This window comes from Protopterus annectens, chromosome 11.part0 (genome assembly GCF_019279795.1).
Source record: "Protopterus annectens isolate FY-2018-M chromosome 11.part0, PAN1.0, whole genome shotgun sequence".
Taxonomy (NCBI): domain Eukaryota; kingdom Metazoa; phylum Chordata; order Ceratodontiformes; family Protopteridae; genus Protopterus; species Protopterus annectens.
The window spans coordinates 1,197,557,296-1,197,575,817 of record NC_056745.1 but is presented as its reverse complement, the minus strand read 5'-3'; the positions used below and the strand labels follow the sequence as shown (position 1 = coordinate 1,197,575,817).

Sequence of the window (18,522 nt, the reverse complement as noted above, 5' to 3'; positions counted from 1 at the left end):
AGCATCCACTTTCCAAGCTGTGGGATGAAACCTTTTGTGCAAAACTTTGGCAGCTGGAAGTTTAGTGGAGAAGCGAACAGATCTATGTCTGGAGTTCCCCATAACACTGTCAATTTCTGAAATACATGAGGATCCAATTTCCACTCGTGGGGATCCATAATTTGTCTGCTCAACACATCTGCTAAGGAGTTCTGTGCTCCGGCAGAAACCTTGCCTGAAGATTTAGCTGTAAACTGAGAGCAGTCTCCCACAAAATCATTGCTTGTCTGCATAGAGGATAAGAATCGTTCCCCTTGCTTGTTGATGTACCACATGACAGTTGTGTTGTCTGTTAGAACCAACACCTGCCCTGGAAGAAGTAAATCCTTGAAAGCTATTAATGCAAATTGGACTGCTAACATCTCCTTCAAGTTGATATGTAGATGTTGAAGTCTGGCAGGCCACGTGTCTTGTACCCACTTTCCATTTAGATGAGCTCCCCAAGCTTTGTCTGAGGCATCTGTCGTTAGAATCTGACTCGCCTCTGGCCGGGTCACAGAGAGTCCCTTGTTTAGGTGACATTCCTGAGCCCACCACAAAAATTCCTTTTGAATGCAAGGTATTATCTGAATGACAGTGTCCATATCCTGGCAGTGCTGTGTCCATACATTTTGAGATACCATTGCAGCTTCCTCATATGCAGTTTGGCATTGGGAAGCACCAGAATACAAGATGCCATGAACCCCAAGGCTTGAAGGACTGTCCTTGCAGTCAGCCTGGACTGATGAGACAATTGATGGAAGTAAAGAGAAAGATTCTTTTGTTTGTCCGGGGTCAAAAGGCCATCTGGGATGCTGTATTCAGTCTCACACCCAGAAAGCACATGTCCTGAGAGGGTACTAGACTGGACTTTATTTCGCTCACAGAATACCCCAGGCATATCACCACTGCTATCACATACTGTAAATGATGAAGAAGTTCGTCCTTTCCTTGGGCCAGAATCAGGCAATCGTCCAAATAAGGATTGATTTGTATTCCTCTTAGCCTGAAGAAAGCTATCACTGGAGCCAGAACCTTCGTGAACACTCTGGGCGCAGTAGATAAGCCAAAGGGCAATGCAGAGAACTGATAATGAGAAGTCCCAGCCAAACGCAGATACTTTCTGCAACTGAGCCTGATAGGAACATGAAGGTAAGCCTCCTTGAGATCCAGAGTCACCATCCAGTGATCTTTGCCCAGCAGAGGTAAAAGCTGTTGTAACGTCAACATTTTGAACTTGGGAATGTCCAGATATGTGTTGAGGATAGATAAATCCAAGATTGGTCTCCACGTGTTCCCTTTCTTTGGTACTAGGAACAGGCGAGAATAAAATCCTAGGCCCACTTCTGGCAGAGGGACCGGTTGTATGGCCCTTATTTGAAGTAGCAGAGAAATTTGTTTGTGAGCCTCTAGTCTTTGCTGAGGAGGAACGTCCGGCATGCCTTTGAAAGGAGGCAAGGTATGGAAATAAAACTTGTAACCTCGGTGTATGATATCCAATACCCATTTGTCTTGGGTAATCAAATTCCAATTTTCCTTGAAGAGTGCCAACCTTCCTCCCAAAGGAGCTGCCAGGCAAGAAGGATCTGGCAGCTGAAAAGGTAGGTCATTGGGCCTGTTTACGAAAGGACTGGCCCCTGCCCTCACCAAGATTGTGCAGGAGAACTCCCTGTTCTAGGTCTGAAAGAACTCTGAGCTCTGCCCCTACCACGCCTAGATCTACCCCTAGACTGAGAATCATAAGAAGGATACGTCCACCCCTTAGCAGGCCAATTCCTACTAAACTTTGGAGGCTGTACTTGCAAAAAATCTTTAACAGCCTGCATGGACTTAGCCTTGTCTTCCATTTTCTTCAAGACTGACTCCACAGGTGAACCAAACAACACATCAGACTGTAAAGGAGCATCCAAAATCCTTGTCTTAACATGGTCAGATAAATTCTGATCCCTCAGCCATGCGTGCCTGCGAAGAACTGAACCAGTGGCAGCCACCCTAGACGAGGCCTGTATAGCATCAAAACCACATTGTAAAGAATGCTTCCCCACCTGCTCTGAAACATGCACCAAATCTTGTAACTCTTTACACTCAATGCCTTCCGCCAGAGCATCCACCTTAGACTTCAATTGAGAAAGTAGATAGTTTTGATATTTCAACATATGAAACTGGCAATTCAAAGCCCTCATAGCTAGGGTAGAAGATGCATAGACTTTCTTTCCCCATCTATCCAAAGCCCTGGCCTCTTTATCTGGAGGAACCGGATTTTTTACAACAGAGGCCTTGACACCCTTAGGTCCCTGACTAACAGTTTCTGGGTCCGCCCTAGGACTCTTATAAAGATATTTATGAGCCTCAGGCACCCTGTAATACCTATCCGGTTTAACAGGAGCAGGAGGCAGAGAATCAGGATTAAGTGAAGCCTCTGCAAACACATCTTCCACAACATCCAGAACAGGAGGTATAGCCAAGGGCCTATGCTGGGGCAAAAGCAAAAATTCCCTAAGCCTTTTCCTGGAATCAGAGAAGTCCTGACCTTCCCACTTAAAATGTTCCCTCATGGAATGAAGAGTCTCTGAAAAAGAAAAATCCTCTGGAGGAGAAGCAGAAGGAGTCGAATCATCTGCATCAGAATCAGAATAAGGAGAGTACTCCTGCAAGTCTTCAGCCGAAGACACAGAAACATCCGAAGCCTGCTCAAAACTCCCCAACTCTGGCTCCACCCTAGGCCTCTTATCAGGAGGGGGCAAAGAACCTCTAATCAGAGTAATCAAATCTTCTGCCATTTTAAGCATGTGCTTCTTGGGCACAGACCCTGCTGCACTAGGAATGACACCAACAGAAGCTAAACCTGGCCTGCCTCTGGGAGAAGCCTTGGAAACAGAAGGAGAGGGCCTAACCACCCTAGGAAGGGAGGGGAGTACAGTAACTTGGGAAGCCCCTTCAGCCTGACCTGCCTCCTGAGAGGCCACATCCTGCAATATCAAAGTCTCCCCCTGGGACTCCAGAGAAGCCTCCGTCGGAACCACCGGTTCCACTGACGCCTCTAAAGAACCGACGACTCTTCTTGCCTGGGTTTAACTGCTTTGTCTTTGCGCTTCTTCGAAGAAGCGGGCGCCGGAGAATCTGACGGCATATTATAATTGCACCACTTCCCGAAGACCAGCCTAGCACAATCTAACCTCCGCTTAATAGTGCGCTTATTGAACCTAGCACAAAAGCGACACCCAACAACGTCGTGCTCAGGCCCCAAACAAGGAATACACAAAGAATGATAATCCCTATGCGGTATCTGTTTCCCACAAGAAATACAGTTATTCACTTTTTCTGACATCCGGTAAAACACTGAGGCAAGAAAAAACAAAATATTCCCCAACGGGTACTTAGCCAACTTTGATTCGGTCTGAAACTCAACTCGAAAATTTCAGAATGCCGAACGGCACTTGCAACGCTGCTTCTGCATCGGACCATGCGGCAAAAAAGACTGAGGATATGACGTCGGTCATGCGCTTTTGTACCCTGACGTCCTGATGTCAGTTTTAAGCGCCTTGACCGACGTCAGCCTTATACTTTGGTATTCGGGCCGACCGAGGACAGCGGACTACCCATATGTAAGGACTGCAGCAATGTGAGATGAAGAACATCTTGATTTGCAACACTGAGGATTTATTAGGCGGTTCTAGGAAAAAATATAACTAGAGGGGATAGATTTGTGAAGAAATTTATAAAAATATTTGGTAAGGAAGATGTGAACTCAGTAATATGAACTCGGACAGAATTTCATATTATTCTCTAAGGTACAACAGCTGGGCTACACTAGACAGAAGTTACATTTCAAAGTAACGTGCATTTAATTGAAAGCTTTGACATATCCAATAACCATTGCAGATCATGCATCAATAAAAATAAGACAAAATGCAGGATTATGAAGCAAAAAATCTTAGAGAGAGAAATTTAAAAAATGGGTAATAAATATTATTTCTATCTTTACCAGTAACTCTCAAACATCTTCAGAAAATGAAAATGAAGTTTAAAAATAGGGTCAAAAGAAAACAAAGATATGATTAAAAAGCAATAGGACTTGCTTAGAGGGCCTGACAAAGGTTAAATGAATGCAGAGCAAGGGGAGTGTACCAGAACAGCAGCCGGTGCAAATGTGTAGTACCAAAAGGAAAACCAGTGAGCATCTGGACAACTTTCATGACTTTAAAAAGACTTGAGCAACTTTTCATTTCTGGAGCACAAAAACTTTTAGTACAACTAGGGCAAACCTAAGAAGCCGTAAACAAGAAAAATAACCACAGATCCTGTACAGGTATTAGAGATATTTTGGAAGTTGTACGAATATTTGTATAAAACAGAGAAATGTGGAAATAAAGAAAAAGCACAAATGGAAATATTTATGGAAGATTTAATTATGTGAAGGTACAACTAACACGTAAGATGGAGGAAATGAGATAAAATGGTGATATATAATCAGTCTCAAGGAAAGTCTCCAAGAACATATGGTATATTCTTGTGGAGGTTTTGGAAATTAGGAGGGATGAAAGTGATAAAAAAACTGGAAGATTTTGCTCAACAGTATTTTAAAAGGAGAAGCACCAACATCTTGGAAGAAAGCTGCGGTGGCTGTATTACCTAAGGCTGGTAAAGACCCAACAGACTCAGCTTCACATAGGCCCATTTCAATTTTAAACCATGATTATTAAGCGTTTATATCTACACTACTTAAAAGAATAGCAAAGGTGTTGCCAAACTTGATAAATAATGTGGATCAATGTGGTTTTGTGGATGGGAGGCAAAATTTTAAAAACCTTAACAGAACAATGAATGTAAGAACATACCACTCTTGTGGTGGGTCTTGAGGCAGGGAAAACAATGACAGAGTAAGATGGAATTTTATAAGTAGGGCAATGGAAGCATTTGCATTCCTGACAAAAATTAAAGTAAGAGGGTTCTTCTTCTACAAGCCATGTTTGAACAGAGGACCAAGCAAAAGTGTCCTCTTTCATATTTGCCATTTGGTTTACAATTATAGCCATTGACAAAGAAAATAAGAGATTCAGAAATACAAGGATATAATTGGTATGGCAATCAAAAGCTGGCTTTATTTGCAGAGGATATTATTTTGTATCTGATAAATCCAGAAAGGTCATCTCAGCTTTGTGGAACATTTTGAGACAGTTTCAGGTCTTTCTGGATATAAAATTAATGAAGATAAAACAAAGGCTCTAACTGTAACATATGTACCCACACAAATTGGTTCAGCAATACCCATATTTATGGGGACATGGTAAGATAAAGTATTTATGAGTTCGGATTAAAAAGGCTTCTGTTACGGCAGCTAAGGATATGTGGGAAGAGACTAAATAAAACAAAAGACAATACAAAAACTGAGAAACTGGATGTTCTTTTTTACGGATATGGATAGTAAGATACAAGCAGTGAAAATGTTTTTAGTCCTTTTAGTTTTATTACACGGGCCAGATACATTTCTTATCTACAAAAGTAAAGCTTGTAGATCATACAGAGATGAAAGGAGTTTATCTGGGATGTGAGAAGTTGATCCTTCTAATAGAAAAAAAGTGAATCATGACTACCTGATTTGAAGGGTTACTTCAGAGTTATACAGTTAGGGATCTTATAATGAACAAAAGCAGAAGGTTATAATTAAAAATGGAAAAGGATGTTGATTATGTGCTGTTTGTGTGTGGAGGGGGAGACTAGAAATAAAGCATGTGAGATTTTGGATGCAAATCCTTCAGCAGAACCAACAGCTATACAGATTATTTTCATCAAGTAGCAGAAAGTATTCTGTGAACTAAGCCAACACAAGAACACAGAAAGGTGATTTTGCCAATACGGATGACTGCAAGTAAGGGGTACAAAAAATAAGTAAGAGTGGACTGGAGAAAAACGGCAAAGGAACCAAAGTACTGGGAGCAAATAACGATAGGGAATGGTAACAGTGTGGGATGAGGCCAAGAAGACATCTGGACTGCAAGCTAGAAAATGCCTTCCCCATGGGCAAAGAGAAAAGGCTATGGGAATCCTAAATGAAATACTTGCTCTAGTAAAGTTTTTAGCTGAATCTAGAACAGAAGCTGGTATAACAAAAAAGGGATAATTAGTATGGCATACAAAATACTGCACGATAAGTACAAGAATCAATCAAAGGAGGTTAGAAAACATTAGGAAGAGAGACTAGAAAAGCAATTTACAAAAGAACAACAGAAGGTCATATGTATGCCTCCCAATTATGCAACTAATTCCAAATGAATTAAGATCTTTTCTTGGAAGTGTTTGCATAGGTATTTTTTTATACCCCACACAGACTTTTTACTCAAGCAGACTGATGGCAATTGTTGGAGGTGTGCTGGGGAAGAAAGAACTGGGAACATATGTTTTGTGAGTGTAATGAGCTGGCAGATTTTAACAATTCTCTGCAGTGCACTCTGTCAGAAATTCTGGGTGAGCAAATGGATGTAGCTAAGGAAATTATTTTTGAGCTAGGACACAGGAACTGAACTGTCTATACTCAGTAAGGCCTTAGGTTTAATTCTGTTGGCTGCCAAAAAACAATTACTAGAAAATGGAAATCTAAGTCTAAACCAACTGTGTTTGGAGAACTGAAAATTATAAACAAGATAAAAACTGGAAGAGGGATCTTAAATAAAAAAAGCACAAAGAGCAAATTACATAGAACTAAATGGAAATTTGGGAATAATACATGCAGAATATGTTCAGGAGGAAAGAGGTTTAAGGAAAGGCAGAAATTTATGAAATGTTGGATTGATGATAATTATAAAGAAAAAATATATGATGCATAATGAGTGTTAATGTAAAAATGTTAATATGGCTTGTTTTATTTTCTGTTAATGTATGTTTGCCAATGTAAGGGATAATTTAATAAAAGGTATTAAAAAAAAAACAAATTTTCTATTATGGTGATAATGCAACTGAAGTTCCAATTCCATTCCACATATTACTTTAGAACTGAAGTCTGTCGTAACAGATGGAAACACTAATTCATGAAATATTTTTGACCATCCTAAACTAGTACAGAAAGCAGGCTTGCTCCAAGTCGAGTGTGCTCATTTTTCCAAGTTAAAAAGACATCATAATAGTTGCAACTTAAATGCATGGCGTTTTATTTTGAAATGTTAAACCTGGATGCAAAGAAGCTAACCATTTAATTTTCATGTACCCTATGCCCAGTTATATACATTTTGCTCAACAACTACAAAACCGTAAGACTAGTTAATAAACCTGCCAATAAGTACTTCATATACTGTCAGATTCACATTTACTGCCATTTCATTAAACTATGTTTCCAGTTTTTTTTCAAATAGAAATTTTATTCAATTTGCATTATAACATATCACAAAAACAATTGCAGTTTAGAAATGCACATTAATACAAAAGGGATCATACAATTAATAACTACATACAATATGTACAACGGCACTGCTAGGAGGTAATGCAATCCCTGGAGATAATTATAGTAACAGAGGGGGAAAAAAAAGCAAAAAAGGGAGTACATAAAAGCAGGAGAGTAGGTACTGAAACAACATAGAATGTATTATCCTCTATCTAGTGCACAAATATAACACAAAATAGACAAGACATGTATATTTAACATGAGACATCAAAATAAGGGGAATATAGGGATCATGAGGGTGTTAAGGTGAGAAAAGGAAGAGACATGAGAAAGGAGAGTTTTTAGTACTGTACCCATACAGAAAATTAGTGATTAGTTATCAGCCAGAAGCTCAAATATGACATTCCAGAATTTCTGGAAATATGAGCGTTTATACACCTTTGTAATTATGAGCTTTTGTGAAGTAATGTATTTGACAGCCATATTTCTAAATCCTCTCCAGGACATTTTAACTATGTTTCCCGTTTTTATTACAGAAATAGTTCCTTACTTTCAATTCCTCTGTTGGCAAAATCCTTTCCTTGAGCTAAATGGTAAAGATGGGAGCTATTGAGCAAGGCCTAGAACAAAAAAAAAATTTTTATGTAAGGAAACAACTGTATACTATAATCAAAAAATTACAATTCCAAAGCATGTAGTAGACCAGCAAATTAATAGCCTTCTGTACTTGCATATCCAGCACTTTGTGGATGTCCTAGTACACATCTGCCATAGCACGACAGTCCTCTGCTGGAAATATGTTATAAAAACAGCTCATTTTCACCCTAATTAATAGTATGACAACTAAACAAGTATTCATGCAGTGAAAATACATTTAGCTCTTACATGACCTTAAAAAAATTCTATAATCTTCTGTTAGTGTGGCTATGGAGTCTGGCAGATGGTGCGGAAGATTAAGGCTCTGTACCATTAATGGGACACTTCCTGTGGTACATGGTTTGATTCCCTTAGCTTTCCATTGCCTACTGTATGACCTTGAGTAAGTCACTTAACCAGGCAGCAATTTATGATAAATGGGAATTTGGGCTAGGCTCCTTAATGGTCTTCTGGACTGCATGGCAAGTAACTTACCTATGAGAACAAAAAAAAAAAAAAAAAAAAAAAAAGCACCGACTCAACTTCCTACTTTCCAGAAAAGCTTCTTAAGTTTCAACCTTTTCTAATGCCACTGAGGGTCTGTTTACCATCAAGCCAGACAATGTGAGGTGCCCTTAAAAAAGTAACGAACCAAAAACAGTCTGGTTCCAGAAAGACATATTTGAGGAAAGTTCAGAACCTATAGGAAACAATTTGTGCAAAATGTGTAAAAGCAAGTCCAAAACTTGAAAGAGAAGGGGGTGGGGGTCAACAGCCTCTACTTCAGAGCTCAAGACTGAAGTACCGCTGTGGAATGACTTTATTGTCCATAACCACACATGCTCAAATAGAACTGATGCAGCATATCCCAAATAAATGGGAGTTTAACAGCAGACTTCCACACAGACTTCAAGAGCAGCTCAAAATCAGATGAGGTACAATGTTTCCACATAGAGGACACAACCAGAAACCAGTGTAAAAGCAAAGTAACCAAACCATTTTTTTTTTGAGGAATAAAAGAGCCAACTGCATCTGAAAGTACAGTTTTGTACCTACCATAAATGTAGATGTTCGAAGATCTACATTGCTGCAGTCCTTACACTTGGGTAGTCCGCTGTCCTCGGTCGGCCCGAATATCAAAGTATTAGGCTGACGTCGGTCAAGGCGCTTAAGACTGACATCAGAACGTCAGGGTACAAATGCGCATGACCGACGTCATATCCTCAGTCTTTTCTTGCCCCAGATGTCAGAAGACCCTAAAAAGAAAGGCCAAAACCAAAAGACAGCAAAAAACAACCAACCACCCTTGCACTAATCATATGTACAATATATACAATATCCACAATATTCACAACCCAAACCACACAACCGCCTCTAACCACAGAGGGAAGGAGGGAGGTATTGGACTGCAGCAATGTGGATCTTGAACATCTACATTTATGGTAGGTACAAAACTGTACTATGTTCTTCATCTCACATTGCTGCAGTCCTTACACTTGGGTAGAATCCCAAAGCAGAGGTAAGGGAGGATGGCAAAACTATAAAGCATTAGGTGCTGCCAAAATGCCCTGTAAGATTGCAGTGGCAAAACCAGCCCTAGATTTAGAGTAAAGAGGAAGGTGGTAATGCTTAGAGAAAGTATGCACTGAACTCCAAGTAGCTGCCTCCAAAATATCCTTAGTTGCCACCCCCCTTAAAAAAGATGTAGAAGTGGCAGTAGCCCTAGTGGAATGAGGCCTAATCCCAGCTGGAATCTCCTTACCATGATGGGAATAACAGAAAGCAATACAAAACCCAATCCACTTAGAAATAGTTTGTTTTGACACAGGCTTGCCCTGAGAACCCAAAGCAAATGAAACAAATAACTGCTGAGACTGCCTGAACCCTTTAGTTCTGCTCAAATAATATCGCAACTGCCTGTGTATATCCAAAGTGTGCAAAATCCTCTCCCCTTTATTCTGGGGGTTTGCATAAAAAGTAGGCAAATGAATAGTTTGGTTTAAAGCCACACTAGAAACCACTTTAGGCATAAAGGAAGGATTAGTACGTAAAGATACCCTATCCTTATGGAAAATTAAGAAAGGCTCAACCGCCATAAGGGCCTGTAATTCAGAAACCCTTCTTGCAGAGGTAATGGCCAACAAAAAAGCAGTCTTCCATGATAAATATTTCAACTCAGCAGAAGCTGCAGGCTCAAAAGGTTGTAGAGTGAGTTTCTCCAACACAAAATTGAGATCCCAAGCAGGAGTAGGAGCTCTCGTGGGGGTCTTATATTCTTTGCCCTCTAAGGAATTGCTTAAACAAAGGATGAGAAAACAATGGTGGATCACAGTCATAGTGAGCAGAAATTGCTGCAGCATGAACCTTAATAGAAGAGAAGGACAAACCTTTGTCCAGTAACTCAGCCAGATATTGAAGAGCCACACTTAAATTAGGCTTAGAAACATCAAATTCCTTTGCTGCACTCCAAAACAAAAATCTCTTCCATTTGTCTGTACACTTTCCTTGTACTAGGCCTTCTGGCCTCCAAAATAACATTCAAAACTTGCTGTGGAAGCTGAGACCCTCCAGGGTTCAAAACAGAATATGCCAGGCCGTTAGGTGAAGAGAGTGAAGTTTGACATTGAGTAAATGACTGTTCTCCTGAGACAGCAGGTGTGGAATCAAGGCAAAGGCCATGGAGGCTCCCGTACCAGACTTCTCAGTAATGGGTACCAGTGCTGTCGAGGCCAATCTGGAGCTATTAAAATCATCTTTGGTTTGTCCGGTCTGGCCTTTAGAAGTACCTTTGGGAGGAGAGGCAGAGGTGGAAAGGCATACACATGAAGATTGCTCCAATTGAAAGAAAGAGCATCCACTTTCCAAGCTGTGGGATGAAACCTTTTTGTGCAAAACTTTGGCAGCTGGTAGTTTAGTGGAGAAGCGAACAGATCTATGTCTGGAGTTCCCCATGACACTGTCAATTTCTGAAACACATGAGGATCCAATTTCCACTCGTGGGGATCCATAATTCGTCTGCTCAACACATCTGCTAAGGAGTACTGTGCTCCCGGCAGAAACCTTGCCTGAAGATTTAGCTGTAAACTGAGAGCAATCTCCCACAAAATCATTGCTTGTCTGCATAGAGGATAAGAATGTGTTCCCCCTTGCTTGTTGATGTACCACATGACAGTTGTGTTGTCTGTCAGAACCAACACCTGCCCTGGAAGAAGTAAATCCTTGAAAGCTATTGATGCAAATTGGACTGCGAACATCTCCTTCAAGTTGATATGTAGATGTTGTAGTCTGGCAGGCCACGTGTCTTGTATCCACTTTCCATTTAGATGAGCTCCCCAAGCTTTGTCTGAGGCATCTGTCGTTAGAATCTGACTCGCCTCTGGCCGGGTCACAGAGAGTCCCTTGTTTAGGTGACATTCCTGAGCCCACCACAAAAATTCCTTTTGAATGCAAGGTATTATCTGAATGACAGTGTCCAAATCTTGGCAGTGCTGTGTCCATACATTTTTGAGATACCATTGTAGCTTCCTCATATGCAGTTTGGCATTGGGAAGCACCAGAATACAAGATGCCATGAACCCCAAGGCTTGAAGGACTGTCCTTGCAGTCAGCCTGGACTGATGAGACAATTGATAGAAGTAAAGGGAAAGATTATTTTGTTTGTCCGGGGTCAAAAAGGCCATCTGGGATGCTGTATTCAGTCTCACACCCAGAAAGCACATATCCTGAGAGGGTACTAGACTGGACTTTATTTCGTTCACAGAATACCCCAGGCATCTTAGCACTGCTATCACATATTGCAGATGATGAAGAAGTTCGTCCTTTCCTTAGCCCAGAATCAGGCAATCGTCCAAATAAGGATAGATTTGTATTCCTTTTAGCCTGAAGAAAGCTATCACTGGAGCCAGAACCTTCGTGAACACTCTGGGCGCAGTAGATAAGCCAAAGGGCAATGCAGAGAACTGATAATGAGAAGTCCCAGCTCGAAAACGCAGATACTTCCTGCAACTTAGCCTGATAGGAACATGAAGGTAAGCCTCCTTGAGATCCAGAGTCACCATCCAGTGATCTTTGCCCAGCAGAGGTAAAAGCTGTTGTAACATCAACATTTTGAACTTGGGAATGTCCAGATAAGTGTTGAGGATAGATAAATCCAAAATTGGTCTCCACGTGTTCCCCTTCTTTGGTACTAGGAACAGGCGAGAATAACATCCTAGGCCCACTTCTGGCAGAGGGACCGGCTGTATGGCCCCTATTTGAAGCAGCAGAGTAATTTGTTTGTGAGCCTCTATTCTTTGCTGAGGATGAACGTCTGGCATGCCGTTGAAAGGAGGCAAGGTATGGAAATAAAACTTGTAACCTTGGTGTATGATATCCAATACCCATCTGTCCTGGGTAAGTAAACTCCAATTTTCTTTGAAGAGTGCCAACCTTCCTCCCAAAGGCGCTGCCAGACAAGAAGGCTCTGGCAGCTGAAAAGGTAGGTCATTGGGCCTGTTTACGAAAGGACTGGCCCCTGCCCTCACCCGAAGACTGTGCAGGTGAACTCCCTGTTCTAGGTCTGAAAGAGCCCTGAGCTCTGCCCCTACCACGTCTAGATCTTCCCCTAGACTGTGAATCATAAGAAGGGTACGACCACCCCTTAGCAGGCCAATTACTACTAAACTTGGAGGCTGAACTTGCAAAAAATCTTTAACAGCCTGCATAGACTTAGCCTTGTCTTCCATTTTCTTTAAGACTGCCTCCACAGGTGAACCAAACAACACATCAGACTGCAAAGGAGCATCTAAAATCCTAGTCTTAACATGGTCAGATAAATTCTGATCCCTCAGCCAGGCGTGCCTGCGAAGAACTGACCCAGTGGCAGCCACCCTAGACGAGGCCTGTACAGCATCAAAACCACATTGTAAAGAATGCTTACCCACCTGTTCAGAAACATGTACCAAATCTTGTAATTCTTTACACTCAATGCCTTCCGCCAGAGCATCTACCTTAGACTTCAATTGAGAAAGAAGATAGTTTTGATATTTCAACATGTGAAACTGGCAATTCAAAGCCCTCATAGCTAAGGTGGAAGAAGTATAGACTTTCTTTCCCCATCTATCCAACGCTCTGGCCTCTTTATCTGGAGGAACCGGATTTTTTACAACAGAGGCCTTAACGCCCTTAGGTCCCTGACTAACAGTTTCTGGGTCCGCCCTAGGACTCTTATAAAGATATTTATGAGCTTCAGGCACCCTGTAATACCTGTCCGGCTTAACAGGAGCAGGAGGCAAAGAATCAGGATTAAGTGAAGCCTCTGCAAACACATCTTCCACAACATCCAGAACAGGTGGTATAGCCAAAGGCCTATGCTGGGGTAAAAGCAAAAATTCCCTAAGCCTTTTCCTGGAATCAGAGAAGTCTTGACCTTCCCACTTAAAATGTTCCCTCATGGAATGAAGAGTCTCTGAAAAAGAAAAATCCTCTGGAGGAGTAGCAGAAGGAGTAGAATCATCCACATCAGAATCAGAATAAGGAGAATACTCCTGCAAGTCTTCAGCCGAAGACTCTGAAACATCCGAAACCTGCTCAAAACTCCCCAACTCTGGTTCCACCCTAGGCCTCTTATCAGGAGGGGGCAAAGAACCTCTAATCAAAGTAATTAAATCTTCTGCCATTTTAAGCATGTGCTTCTTGGGCACAGATCCTGATGAACTAGGAGTGACACCAACAGAAGCTAAACCTGGCCTGCCTCTGGGAGAAGCCTTGGAAACAGAAGGAGAGGGCCTAACCACCCTAGGAAGGGAGAGGAGTACAGTAACCTGAGAAGCCCCTTCAGCCTGACTTGCCTCCTGAGAGGCCACATCCTGCAATATCAAAGTCTCCCCCTGGGACTCCAGAGAAGCCTCCGGAACCACCGGTTCCACTGATGCCTCCAAAGAACCGGCGTCCGATACGGACGACTCTTCTTGTCTGGGTTTAGCTGCTTTGTCTTTGCGCTTCTTCGAAGAAGCGGGCGTCGGAGCATCCAACGGCATATTATAATTGCACCGCTTCCCGAAGACCAACCTGGCACAATCTAACCTTCGCTTAATAGTGCGCTTATTGAACCTAGCACAAAAGCGACACCCAACAACGTCGTGCTCAGGCCCCAAACAAGGAATACACAAAGTATGATAATCCCTATGCGGTATCTGTTTCCCACAAGAAATACAGTTATTCACTTTTTCTGACATCAGGTAAACCACTGAGGCAAGAAAAAACTAAAATATTCCCCAACGGGGTACTTAGCCAACTTTGACTCGGTCTGAAACTCCGAAAAATTTCAGAACGCCGAACGGCACTTGCAATGCTGCTTCTGCATCGGACCATGCGGCAAAAAAGACTGAGGATATGACGTCGGTCATGCGCATTTGTACCCTGACGTTCTGATGTCAGTCTTAAGCGCCTTGACCGACGTCAGCCTAATACTTTGATATTCGGGCCGACCGAGGACAGCGGACTACCCAAGTGTAAGGACTGCAGCAATGTGAGATGAAGAACATCCATTGTTTTAACAGAAGAGGCCCCTAAAAATCTTAAGCAAAGCAGGAATGAACAGCAACAGCCAGCATGCATACATAAAACTCTCTTTTTAAAAATGTACATAAGATTCTACAGAACAAAAAAATGAACCTCAAAACTTAACATTACACATTAAAAGAATTTCTGCATGTGGCACATACCCTACACCCCACAAATTCAGAGTATTATACCTCTTAGCATAGTTGCATACCCTACAGGTGTGTAAATAAACTTAACATAAAGGTAATCGTTCAAAAAGATCACTGTTGCAGATACATAAAGCTGTATGGGACATTTCCTAACTAGGACAGACACCAAGCTAGCATATTAAAAGTTTTTGGGCATCTTTCTCACACACCACACACATCAGCTCAAGCACAACAGCATGCCAGAATAAAAAGACACTGAACACAGACGTGATCAATATCAAAAGACATGAGGACTTGGATACTCTTCTAGCTGAATTCAGAGCAATAAGTAAAACTGTCTTCCTATTAAAAACTTCAGGGAATAGCTAGACACAGGTTCAAACAGAGACCGAGTCAGCTTTTCTAATACAAAATTTAGATCCCAGGATTGAGACACCTTTTTTCCGAGGCGGTCTAATATGTAAAACCCCTTTCAAGAACTGCTTGATGTGAAACAAAGAAAAAAAGAGAGTGGTCTAATGGCAGTCCAGCAAAAACGGCCAAAAGAAGTGTGAAAAAGGCCAAATATGAGCAATTCAGACAGCTACTGGAGAACCACTGAAGACCCTGCCTGGGCTGGGACCTGGTCTCTTATGACACCAACTAGAAAATCTCTTCTGACTGACTAAATATGATTTTCTAGTAGCATGTTTTCTAGCCTCTGTTTCATATTCTCTGTAAACAAGTGCCTACCTGAAATAATAACTTCATCATCCAGTCAGACATATGTTCAGAATATTGGGGTAGATGAGAGATCCTCAGTCCACACTGTGAGGAAGTTCTTGGTAACTGGCCCTGGCCTGGTGCATGGGAAGATGGGAAGGGAGAAAGTACAGCTGGGTAAATAATGTTATCATAAAAGCAGATATTAGAATAATCATTGCTGCAGTAGCCTTAACTATATGGGTTGCATCCTGCCAAGGATACAACAGCTGGCCAGCTTCGAAAGCTTCAGAGCACGTTCTATGCGCCCAAACTGTCAGGGAGCACAAGTTGAGTTGACTAAAAAGACAAGCTTGGGCCCCAAGCCCTTCAGAGCTTTCCTGTCAACAAAGAAAGAGAACGTAAGCCCTGAAAAGACAATGCTATGAAGAAAAAAATAACCATACCCTGGTATAAAAATACAAAAAAAAAAAAATACAAAAAAAAAAAAAAAAAAAAAAAAAAAAAAGAGGGATGGATGGAGGGAGGGAGGGAGTGGCTACTGCAGCAGTGATCATTTGAACACCTACTGTTATGGTAGGATTAAACAACACAATTGTACTATGTTCATCATATTAATCACTACTGCTGTAGGTTTAGGTAGATTACCCTACCTTACTACATTTGGGAGGTGGAAGGAGAGAGTCCAGAGGTCCCTGCAGAATGGTCCTTGAAAAGCATGACCTAGACCTAGAGAAGAAATCAGGCTTACAGTCCTTTTGAAAAAGTATGTACAGAGGACCATGTTGTAGCTACTAGAATAGCTCGGGACACCAGCCCTTTCAAAAAAGCTATGAAAGCAGTCAAGATTCTGGCAGAGTGGGCCTTGGTGCTGCCTGGAACATGGTTTTCTTTTTTATTACACAGAACACTGTGATTAAGTTCCAATACTCAGCAAAAGACAAATCAGTTAAGTGTTATTGTTGTGCAAAACTTCATCTTAACAAATGTTAAGCACCCCCTGCTTAACTTGTTCAGGTTGGATCTCATGCTAGAAAGTCCAATTTGCCAGACTGACTAACACAAACAGAGGCAGACTAAAACCAAGATTTGTTTCTGCCTGGCGTCCACACTGGTAAGGTGACCCAAACTTCCTGTTATAAACCTAGAAAGTAGCTTCAACAGAAAATTGTTTTCTTCAGAAAATGCAGATAAACACAAGCCTGATAATCAAATGTATGTATTATTTAGTAATTTCAATCCTCAGATTTATCCAAAAAAAAAAACAAAACACAAAGATCTTATGAGGAAAAGACTAAACGTATGAGGCAAAAATGTGGACAGCTGAGAGGCATGGCAAGATGAGTCTGAATTCTGGATGAACAGAAATGTGATAAGCATCTTTTAAATCTAATGTTACATGGAAATTTGAATGATAATGAAGAGGTGTTGTTTAGTGCCATCATTCTGAAATGTGGGCACTATGACAAACAGGTTTAGGAAAGACAGATCCAGAACTAGTCCCAAAACATTTTCTTCCTTCAGCACTAAAACATCCTTGAATAAAACCACTCTTCCACCTGGGAAGAACTAGCATGTGATGAAGGAAAGATGGAAACAAACAGTATGGAAGATGAAGAACTACCCCTTGGAAAGGGTGAATTTACTCCCCACTGCCTTCTCTAACATTGACGAATGACTTTCAGAACCCATTAGCCTGAAACTATTTATTGCCAAAGAGAAGAAAAATGGAGATTCAGGCATTCTGGAAGGGAAAGGGGGCTGGCCAGGGAGGGAAGAACAAAGACCAACAGTCATTCTGACTTACTGAACTGTCCTTAGTCTTGTGAGTTTCCAGAATTCTTTTTGGAACCCCTTGCCATTTCTGCATAAACGTCTGTTTACCTGCATTTTGTTGTGACTGTAATGTGTTAAATTGGGATAAGGAGTTAAAAAATATCTTGGAAAATTTGGAAGATGGGGATTGAAAAATTTAGAGATTCCATGTATCACCTTACCCCTTTCATCACAAGTTTTGATCACCAATGCAGCAGAGGGGTCAAAAATGAAAGTGATGTACTCGCCATAACACTAGATCCATGTTGTCCAATTTTCATCTGGTTCAAATATATAGGTTGTCGGATCCAACTACGTCTGACCTTGGCACTGACTCTGAAGCTTCTTCAGAAAGTACAGTTGTGTACACTTACCATAAATGTAGATGTTTGGGTGGATTCACTGTTGCAGTCATCACACTTGAGTTATCTGCCTGCAGGTAGCCCTCAGTCAGCCCGAATATCAGTCTTGGGATTTCTGCGTTGGATGCTGTCGCCGCTTTCATGACGTCAGGTCGTCAGGGTTATAAAACATGCAGCTGACGGCATTACATCAGTTTCTACTGCCCCAGATGTCAAGAGGCCCCAAAATAGGAAGCAATTACATGGTGTGGAACACCTCCAGCAAAAAGTAAATACCATTGCCATAAGATATGGCTAAAAACAGGATAGATAGAAAGTATAGGAAACGTCAGGGAGCTGGAGGGAGGGTAACCAGGACTGCAACAGTGAATACACTCAAACATCTACATTTAAGGTAAGTGCACACAACTGTACTATGTTCTTCGTGTTTCACTGTTGCACTCATCACACTTGGGTTGATTCCCAAAGCTGTGGAAGGGTGGAGGCAATCAAGAAGTATTGGGGCTGGCTAGCAGGCCTAAGACTGCTGTGGCAAATTCAGCTCTGGATTTAGAAAATAGGTAAGTCGTAATGCTTGTTGAAGGTGTGTACAGAACTCCAGGTTGCAGTTTCCAGGATGTCCCCAACAGGGACTCCTCTGAGAAATGCTGTAGAGGTTGAGGTAGCCCTAGTGGAATGAGTTCTGATCTCCTGTGGGGTAGGTTTTCCATGGTGTTTGTAGCAGAAATGGATGCAGTGTGCTATCCATTTGGAAATGGTTTGCTTTGAAATGGCCTTGCCCTCTGCTCCCTGTAGCAAATCTGGCTAGCAGTTGGTCAGATTTTCTGAAAGGTTTAGTCCTGTCATGGTAGAACCTGAGCTGTCTGTGCACGTCCAAGCAGTGGAGGATCCTTTCCCCTTTATTCTGAGGATTAGGAAAAAA

The 18,522-nt window shown here is 41.6% G+C and overlaps 1 protein-coding gene across 1 annotated transcript in view; it reads right to left on the bottom strand.

The window, feature by feature from the left end:
- DLD (dihydrolipoamide dehydrogenase) overlaps positions 1 to 18,522 on the bottom strand; it is a 1,015,110-nt gene that overhangs the window by 715,847 nt on the left and 280,741 nt on the right. Inside the window, exon 5 of the mRNA XM_044088560.1 lies at positions 7,944 to 8,013. Within this exon, the coding sequence (XP_043944495.1) occupies positions 7,944 to 8,013 (70 nt within the window). The remainder of the gene's footprint in view (positions 1 to 7,943; positions 8,014 to 18,522) is intronic.